This window comes from Colobus angolensis, unplaced genomic scaffold, assembly GCF_000951035.1.
Source record: "Colobus angolensis palliatus isolate OR3802 unplaced genomic scaffold, Cang.pa_1.0 Scaffold2, whole genome shotgun sequence".
In the NCBI taxonomy this organism is placed as follows: domain Eukaryota; kingdom Metazoa; phylum Chordata; class Mammalia; order Primates; family Cercopithecidae; genus Colobus; species Colobus angolensis.
In genome coordinates this window covers 19,221,236-19,230,819 of record NW_012115154.1, presented here as the reverse complement: position 1 = coordinate 19,230,819, position 9,584 = coordinate 19,221,236, and the positions used below count along the sequence as shown (strand labels likewise).

Here is a 9,584-nt window from a genome sequence, read left to right as displayed (position 1 = left end):
AGGGAAGGGGGAGTGAAGGGGTAGGGAAGAGGGTGGGGAGACAGTGGGTCCTTTTGGACAAACTCCCCATACCCTTCCCTTGGATTCTTCTCCTCACTCAATTTTCCCTAGACCTAAAAAACAGTTTGGCAGAAGACACGTTTAATAACATTTTCGTATTTAAAAAATACAGTGACAATTCTCTATCTGTCCACCATCTTGCCTTGCCCTTCCTGGGGCTGAGGCAGACAAAGGAAAGGTAAGGAGGTTAGGGCCCCGAGGCAGGCTAAGTGCTGTTGGCCTGCTCCTGCTCAAAGAGAGCCATGGCCAGCTGGGCACGGCCCCCTAGCCCCTCCAGGTTGCTGAGGCGGCAGCGGTGGTAGAGTTCCTCACTGAGCCGTGGGCTGCAGTCCCGCAGGGAGAACTTCTGCACCAGCCCTGGCTCTACGGCCCGAAAGAGGTGGAGCCCTGAGAACCGGAGGAAAACATCCATCACCTCCAGCCCCTCCAGGGCTTCCTCCTCTTCCTGGCCTGCCAGTTCACCTGCCAGCCGGGCTCGGGCCGCCAGGTAGTCAGCGTTGTAGAAACAGCCCTCTGCAGAAGCCTGCCGGTCAAATCTCCCCCCTATAGGAGCCCCCCGGGAGGGGTCAGCACCAGGAGGGGAGGGGGGGTCAGGGCCAGCCCCCGGGGCCCCTGGGGGTGATCTGTGTGGTGACAGGGCGGGATTGAACTCCTGGAAATGAACTGGAAAGAAGGCCTGCCAGCCAGAGATGGCATTCATGCGACAGCGGTTGAGGACTTCGGGCCCAGGCCTCGTCCACACAGTGGTGAGGAAGAAAAGAGTGTCTACAGGGTGCTTCTTCGAGACCACGTCCATGAGTCGCACCTGGGAAGGGGCCTCTGCTCGCACGGCGAGCCAGGCCAGCCTCGTCCCGGGGTACCGTCGCTCTAACTCAGCTGCTGCAGCCTTCACCCCAAGAAATGGGTCTGGAGCTCCACGGCCACCTTCTCGTGGCCCGTAGACCAGCAACAGAGTGAGCAACGCATGTTCTCGTGGCTCCAGGACATTGGCTGCAAAGGCCTCGAGGAAAGCCGGGGCTGCAGCAGCTTCAGCCACCAGGAGCGGCAGCACCAGCTGCACTCGGGTGGCCTCAGTGACATAGGGCATAGGTAGGATTTCCACCCGGCTCAGTGGCCGCAGTAGGCTGACCCTGCGAGCCAGGGCCCGCCGGTGCCCACGCTGTGTCACACATTCCAACAGCAGATCCAGGGTGTACTCCATGCCCCGTGCTGGGTCGAAGCGCCGGTAGCCGTTGAGCAGTCGCTGCTTCTGGAAGCGCAGGCGGGGTTGATAGCGCCGATTCAGCTGCTCCAAGGCAGTCTCCAACGCATCACCTACGTCCGCCCTGCTAGCCCCCTGTAGCGGGCACTTGGGAGCGCCATCTGCACAGGAGAAGGTGTGCTGCTCTGTGAAGTAGTCCCAGCCCAGCACCTCAAAGCGAGAGTGTGGTATGAAAGGAGCAGGGAGCCCAACGGGCCAGCTCAGCCCTGCCTCCCCTTCGGGGGTCAGCACGGTCAGGTTCCGGATCTGAGCCTGGGTTGGAGGGAATGCGCCTCAAGTTAGTGCCAGCTCCAGCTGCCTGGGCTGTGAGATTCAAACAGCTGAGCTCTGTCCCAACTCCATCAACACTTAATGACAGGTCCCTCGCTAATCACTGAATCCCTTGTACATTATTCTTCACCTCTAAAATGCAGACAGACAGGAATCCTACTCGCCTTACACAAATGCCATGAGAAGGAGGTGAAAAATGTGCTTTTTGCACAGGTAAAAATATCCTGAAATAGAAGCTCAACAGCCTTTCTCTCCCATACCCAAAGGACTCACATCCTCTTCATAATCACACCCTTGTTTTCATCTATACTCCACCTCTGCCAACCCCGACATTCAACTTGAGAATTCTACCTTCCACCCTTGGGCTTTCTTGGGACAGTTCTAGAAGTTAAGAAACTTCAGAGTTTTTGCCTCCTCAGTGGACAGGCACTATTGAGGAAGAGCTAAAACTATTCTGTCTGTACACTGTGCAGAGCTTCCTGATCCTCAGAGTCTACTTGCAAACCCCTTTAGCTGCATTCAAGTTGTCCTGGGAGCTTACCTTATGATTGCTTTGGACCCCCAAAGACCTTTGTCCCTGTAGTTGTTTTAAATGTAAGTATAGTCAGCCTCTTCCTGCCCTGCCATTATACAGGGCCTAGACCAGCCCCACTGCCAGCTGCTCGCTCATTGTACGCCTGGACATCTCAGGCTCTCTCTGACCCTCCGACTGCAGTCCTCTGCCCACCTGCTCCTCTTCAGCTCACCTGCAGTTGTTCTATTTCACTGTAAGCCCGCTCCAACTCCAGAGCGCTGAAGCGTTTGTGGAGCCGGTACATGAGGGTACCTTCGGAGACAGGGTGCACGGCGAAGGCACTCAGGAAAGCCGAGCTCCCTTCCTTTTCAGGGTCCCTATTTTTGGCCAGTTCAAATGAGCGATACTGCTGCCCCTAGAGGGACAATCAGACCAATCAATGACACACACAAGAGCTGCCAGTCCCAAACCGCCCTTAACCATACTCAGTGTTCATGTCTGTTAGCACTGCTGCGTTAGAACAGAGGCGGCACCCTTTCCAGCACCTCGCTGAACCCCAGTTCTTTCACTGCCCACATTTTGGAAAGTAGAAAGTAAGTAGGCAACTAAGGACACTCTCAGCTACTCTCAGTGCACTGTCTATGGGCTAGCCCTGCTCTGCAAGGAGCCGTCACAGAAATAACATATTAAAAGTAATAAGAATACTCTCTTCCCCCCAAAATTCCCATTGTTCCTCAAGGGAATGAAAGAAGCAAGCCAGAAAATCTTCCCAATACTTTGGTTTGAGAGGATGAGCCACCTCTGGGTTCTTTCACTCTTCTCCGGGACAACAAACAGGGCAGCTCTCTGGGCTGGAAAAGTGATCACCTCACTTCTCTGGGGAGTAGCCATCTCTAAGACATGCCCACACTGCCATAACTGAAGTGCTGATATCGGGGGAGGTGTGGAGGGCAGGGGAGAAGGACTGGTGAGTAGGAGCACCCTTTGGTCTTGCTTAGGGGTTCCTAACAAAATACCACTTTTGATAGCCCCAGGTTCTCAGATTGCCAAAGGTGAGCAACGGAGGGCCCACGGGGCGGTCAGTGGCCAGGAAGGAGGAACAATGGCCTCCAAGGTGCTGCTGGGAGGAAGGCTAATCACTCATCCCCCACTAGCTTATCAGGGACTGGGACTGACTTGAAAGAGCTGTCACCTGGTGCTGTGACACACAGCCGACGCCCAGAGAGTCAATGAGGCAGCGTCCAAGCCACTCGTCAGGACGGGCACTGAGAATGTCTCCTCGGCAGCCATCCAGATGTGGCCGCAGACGAAGCAGGAGACTCCGTGACAACAGGTAGCCAAAGCCCCCATGACAGTACCGGGCCTGCTCGCCTGCGCCAATGAACTCCTCCGCCCGGCCTAAGTACAGGTCTTGGTTGATGCTGAGGTGGCCAGCAAGGGCTGCCAGGCGGGGGGCCTGCACATATGTGTCATCCTGCATGATGAAGAACCAGTCGTAGTCGGCCCCAAAGTGTGTGTGAAGGTGGCGCAGGGTCTCTGACATGAGCCAGGCGGGCCGCTCATCCCCATGAGACACCACCTGCATCCCTGCTGGAGCCCGGGCCCCCCGCTGCCCAGTGAAGTAGAGTAACCGAGGGAAGTGATGGGCCACTGTACGGTTCACAGCCACGGCCAAAGTGGACAGTGTAGCTCGGGAGGTCAGGACAGCCACCAGCAACCGCTCACGGGAGCCCAGCTCTGTCTGGATGTACCGAGTCCTGTGGAGAGACCGGTGTGCCAGGGGTCAACTCCCTAATCTTTAGGAACCCAGCTTGTTCAGTATATACATCCCCCTCTAGAAGTGAGTGAGCTGAGGCTGAGAAGGGAGAAACCTCCCTCCTTGTCAGTATTAATTAGGTACTCAACTGAGTATCCACTAAGTAGCTGACACTGGAATTGCTTTGGGAAGGGAGGGTGTCTACTATGGATAGATTAGATAGGTTAGATGCAATTCCTGCTCTGTTCAAGAACATGGAACCCTGGCCAGGCGCGATAGCTCACGCCTGTAATCCCAGCACTTTGGGAGGCCAAGGCGGGCGGATCACCTGAGGTCAGGAGTTCAAGACCAGCCTGACCAACATGGAGAAACTCCGTCTCCACTAAAAATACAAAATTATCTGGGCATGGTGGTATGTGCCTGTAATACCGGCTACTAGGGAGGCTGAGGCAGGGGAAATCACTTGAACCCGGGAGACAGAGGTTGCAGTGAGCCAATATTGCACCACTGCACTCCAGCCTGGGCGACAAGAGCAAGACTCCATCTCAAAACAAAACAAAAAAACACAAACAAAAAACATTGAACCCTAATTTAACACCAATGAATGTGAGACTTTCTAAGACCTGAGAAGGAGGGAAAAAACAGGAAGAAACCATGATGGAAAACAAGCCAGAACTGCTCCAAGTCGCCTGACGCCGATTGCCAGCGGAAAGGCAGAGCAAGGATTTACACCAGCCCAAAACAGGGCCAGTGTCTGGGGACTATGCATACATGTTGCTCTCACCTGAGCACCTTCTTGTAGGGCTTGTTGGGGTCCCTGTAGTAGGGGACAATCCGGGGTTTGAAGTCTTCATCACTTTGGTCTAGCCGAGCTCTCGAATCTGGATTCTGTGGCCCTCCTTGCTCCCCTACAGCCTCGACACAGGGATCTTCTCCCTCCCCCTGGATCCAGGAAACCCGCAGGAGGCTCAGGCTGCACCCCAGAGACAGCCCTAGGATGAGGGGAAGAGCTGGCCGCAGCAGGGCCAACAGGGAGCTCAGCCGCATGGTCGCAGGCCCTGCCAGGTGGGTGCCCAGGGGCACAGCCTCAAGGATCAATGGATTGATGGGTACCAGGCCAGTAGTAGGCTTGCAGTTTTAACCAGGGAACCTGGGGTCAATGAGGCCAATGACAGAGCAAGGCCCGCGGGCTTCCAGGCCCAGCATCCCCAAGAAGATTGTCCTGTCTTCACAACTCCTTCTGCCTGCTCTTCAAAGGTGAAGGTGTCAGATCCAACCCCCAGCCAAAACGGTAATAAATGTAACAATCAATGCTACTCACACTGGGATTATGGTCTGTCTTCCACTAGAAAGAGGAGGAAGTAAAACTCAATACTGCCAAAGCTAACCCAAAAAGGAGCACTACACACATCTGCAGACTGGGCCTAAGTCAACAGATGACAGCAAGTGATTAGGGAAAAGCACACCATCCATCAAAACAACAGCCCCCAAACAGAGGAGCCGGAGCATGCCTCTGGCACCGGTTCTCAGGCAGGCTACTGCGGCAGGCCCAGCGGGCACAAGGGAAGGGGCCAGAGCCTCTTTCTACTCTGCTCCCTGCGTGTGAGGAGACGCAAGGGCTACAGGAAGGCGGTCAGGAGCCACTCGCATGGCACACACAAGTTCTGCCCACCCGAATGAGGTAGATCGGTGACTCAGCACTGACAGCCTCTCAGGAGCACCATGGCCGATGGAGCCATCTTGCAGGGCATTCTCCTCGGAACCCCAGCTGCTGAGGAGACAGCAGGCAGGGACTGGAACTCCTACTGTGTGCAAGCGATTCGGTGCCTGGTTTAACCAAGGCCCCAGGGAGCAAACGAAACAAACCAAAAGCAAACAGAGAGGACAAGCAGCAACTAAAGACAACGCCAGGGTCCTGGGAACGCAAAGAAGCGCGGCCGGCTTCCGACAGGACCCCTGCCGGGGTCCCAGAGCCCCTGCTCTACCTCTTGGCGATCAGAGACCAAATCTAGCCCTAGAACGAAGGCCCGACGCGAGTCTTCGCCGTTCGTCTCAAAACAGAAACTGGCCACGTCACTGGGCTGCTAGGAAGGGGGCTCGGGAGTCCAGCTCGGGTCGTTCTGCGAGCCGGGGTCGGAGGTCGCGGCTGGGAGACTGGGGCACAGACCTCGTTCTCAGGCCCGTCGGCGGGAGCGGAGGCCGCGCCAGAGACAGCACCGAGGCAGCCAGCGCAGGACCAGGAGGGACGCCCAAGGCCCTCGGGAAGGGGGCCCGGGTTTCAGGGCCGAGGGCCGGGGACCGGCGGACGCCGGATAAAGGACAGCCAGGGGCTACCGGCGTCCAGGGAAGGGGCGGGGCGGAGGCGTGGGGACCAGAGCGACGTCCCACACGCGCCTAGCAGGGAGCAGGGACGGGGAAGGGGGAACAGACCCCAGTTCCCGCTGAGGCGCCGGCTCCGCCGCTGCAGCCGCTGCCACCTCACAGCCCCTGTCCGCAGCTTCCTCTTCCGCTGCCTGTCAGTCACCCGTCTCTATGGTGACCGCATCCGGCCGCTCGCTCCGCCCGCGCGCTCTCTATGGTCGCTCCCACGGCTTAACAGCACAGCTCATAGCCTCGGCCAGGATGCGAGCTGCCTGGCTCCAGCCGGCAGCCCCTCAGTAAGACGCGTGCGCCCCCACATAGGCGAATCCAGGCAAATCCAGAGTGGACCAAAGCTGCCCCGTAGCTTGGGCTGAACCCTGTCAGCCCTGGAAAAAGCATACCCCCACCCTCGAGAGCGCTTTTCTCCCAATTGGCTGGGGAATCCCATCAGCCTTTCAGTTGCCTAAGAAATGTTTGTTGTTTGCCAAACACGTACCTAAGTTCCGGGCATCTTCGTGAGTGCTGGGTAAACGAGTGGTGGACGAGATGGGTATGGTCCCTGCTCTCAGGGAACTGTAAGTTGAGGGAGACAGGTAATAAACACACTTGACATAGCAAGAATAAAACAGGTAGAAATCCCAATCTGTGATAAGTACCATTGCAGAAAAGCACAGAGTCCTGTGGAAAAACTAAACAGAAAGTATTAAATTAGATTGGGAATTTGGTAATGCTGAGATCCAAAGGTTCAGGAAGAGTTACCCAGACATGAAGTGGACAGTTTTCCAGGCAAAGAAAAGAGCACCGGAATGTCCTGAGAGAGGAAAGAGATTGGCTTGGAGAAGAACTGGGAAGGCCCAGGGCATCTTAGAGCCTGGTGAGGGGAGAACAGCCCCAAGTAAGGCTGGGGAACAGGGAACAGGTAGGGCATTCGGACCACCACAGTGGTTCCCCAACCAGAATGGCACTCTCCCTAAGGAGCAATTTGGAAATGTATGGGGCAATTTTGTTGTCAAATGACTGGGGGAGAGGAGCCAAGGAGGCTCCGTGTCTTGCACATTGCAAGATAGTATCACACAAGAAAACTGTCCTGATCCCACGCAGCTTTCACATGTCCTACTGAACATTCATATAGGTTAAAAAAAAAAGAAAGAAAAACACTGGTTATAATCATCTGATGTGCCTGTGTCTTATATACAAAAACAAAGTAATCTTGTAGGGGTGTGAAATGTGCTGAATTTTTAAGGAATGTAACCACCATGTTAACAGAAGGAAGACTGTACTTTGTTGTGTTCAGGAATTTATTCGGAGTTACTCACCATTTTGGAGAACTGTGTCACTGATAGCAGTGTTATTCATAGCGTTCGGTCTGCATGTCTGCATTTGCACTGCCACAGTCAAGGTGCTCCTATGCATAAGTACAAGCATCTGTCTAATTATGCTTTCTAGCATACTGAAATAGAAGTATTATCTTATTATAAAGGATTTCCTTTTATTTCTTCTTTCTGCTTTGATTCAGACACTATAATTTTTTTGGAATTATGTATGTAGTTAGGCTATACCATCTATAAACTTCATTTCAAAATAGTAAACGGGGAGTTGTAAAATGTTATTAAAATGGAACATTGGGGCTGGTAAAGTTAAGAACCACTCAAGAATATCTTGTATGTATATCATATATATACCATTCTAGAAGTATATAAGATAGAACTCACTGATATATTGCCTATCAGCATGTGTTATCCCTGTTTTAGTCTCATCCTTAGACTGCAACTGAATCTTTTCTCATCAGCTGGCACATGGTAGGTGGTAAATGACTTGCTGGAAGAGACTCTGGGAAACAGCAGAGACACTTAGCTCAAGGTCAGAAGATTTCTAGACCAGCACTGTCCAATACAAATCTAGTGCAAGCCACAAATGTGAGCCATATATGTTGTTTAAAATTTTTTAGTAACCACATTTTTTAGAGTTAAAAAAAGGTAAAATTTTAATATTTTATTGTATTAGTAAATATATCCAAATCATTTCAACATGTAGTCAATATGAAAAATTATTGATGAGATACTTTACATTTTTTGTACGGAATATTTGAAATCTGATGTGTATTGTACACTTAACAGCAAATCTCAATTCAGACTAGCCACATTTCAAGTGCTCCATAGCCACGTATGGCTGGAGGCTACCATATTCAACAGTGTAGGTCCAGATCCTTTTCAGTTACTAAGTTCCTAGGTAATTCTCCAAGAGACATTTCCTACCTTGGGTCTCCATTTCTTCATAATTTAAACAGAGTCTAAGCCAAATGTTCTTGTTTCCAGCACTGACCTGTGATTTTTTTCAAATTTAGCCAGTCCTTTTCTTATCTCTCTTTACTCACCTCCTTTTCTCCCCCATTTTCCCATTTCTCTTTCCCTATTTCTTCTCCCCTCATCCCAAGTTCTTTTCTCTGGCTAAACCCAGGGCGGGGTGGGCAGGGGGAGGGATGGTGGCTCACACCTGTAATACCAGCATTTCAGGAGGTTGAGGCAGGAGGATCTCTTGATCCCATGAGTTTGAGCCCAGCCTGGGCAACATAGGAAGACACGATCTCTATAAAAAATTTTAAAATTGTAGCCAGGTGCAGTGGCTTATGCCTGGGATTGTAATCCCAGCACTTTGGGAGGCCAAAGTGGGCAGATCGTTTGAACCCAGGAGTTCCAGACCAGCCTGGGCAACATGGCAAAACCTCATCTCTGAAAAAAAAAACCACAAAAATTAGCCAGGCATGGTGGTACTTGTCTGTAGTCCCAGCTACTTGGGAGGCCAACATGGGAGGGTCGCTTGAGCCCAGGAGGTCGAGGTTGCAGTGAGCCATGATCACGCCACTGTACTCCAGCCTAGGCAACAGAGCTGCCCAGAGCTGCTTGTCATCTTAGTTTCCTAATCTGTAAAATGGTAATAATACTCACCTCACAGTTTGTTGGCGGTGGGGTGGGGAGGTTAATGTGATGGCATAAATGAAAGAGCATAATAAATATTGTTCTCTGTAAACCACATTTTTAAACGAGGCTGGGAAAGGAGAAGCATATTTCTCCCAGGCGGCAAAGGCACTTGAATCTGTGTTTTTTGTTGTGTTTTGTTTTTTGAGACAGGGTCTTGCTCTGTCACCCAGGTTGGAGTGCTGTGGTACGATCTCGGCTTGCTGCAACCTCGACCTTCTGGGTAGCTGGAACCACAGGTGTATGCTACCACGCCTGGCTAATTTTTGTATTTTTTTTTATATATATAGAATAGGGCTTTGCCATGTTGCCAAGGCTGGTCTTGAACTCCTGAGCTCAAAACATCCACCTACCTCCGCCTCCCAAAGTGCTGGGAATACAGTCACG

At 52.4% G+C, this 9,584-nt stretch overlaps 1 protein-coding gene across 1 annotated transcript; it reads right to left on the bottom strand.

Annotated features, from left to right (window-relative positions):
* Nucleotides 1-124: 124 nt before the first annotated feature.
* Nucleotides 125-5,374, bottom strand: CHPF2 (chondroitin polymerizing factor 2). The gene is made up of 4 exons (XM_011941508.1): nt 4,646-5,374; nt 3,298-3,862; nt 2,338-2,520; nt 125-1,573 (listed from the first exon to the last, which is right to left on the bottom strand). Exons 1-4 carry the CDS (start codon nt 4,906-4,908, stop codon nt 266-268), a joined length of 2,319 nt encoding a protein of 772 aa, XP_011796898.1. The 5' UTR covers nt 4,909-5,374; the 3' UTR covers nt 125-265.
* Nucleotides 5,375-9,584: the final 4,210 nt, after the last annotated feature.

Coding starts and splice junctions, on each gene's coding strand:
- CHPF2 (XM_011941508.1), bottom strand. CDS start 4,908: ATGCGGCTGAGCTCCCTGTTGGCCCTGCTGCGGCCAGCTCTTCCCCTC. Junction 3,863..4,645: donor CCCTACAAGAAGGTGCTCAG/GTGAGAGCAACA, acceptor GTCTCTCCACAG/GACTCGGTACATCCAGACAG. Junction 1,574..2,337: donor GTGAAATAGAACAACTGCAG/GTGAGCTGAAGA, acceptor CCTCCAACCCAG/GCTCAGATCCGGAACCTGAC.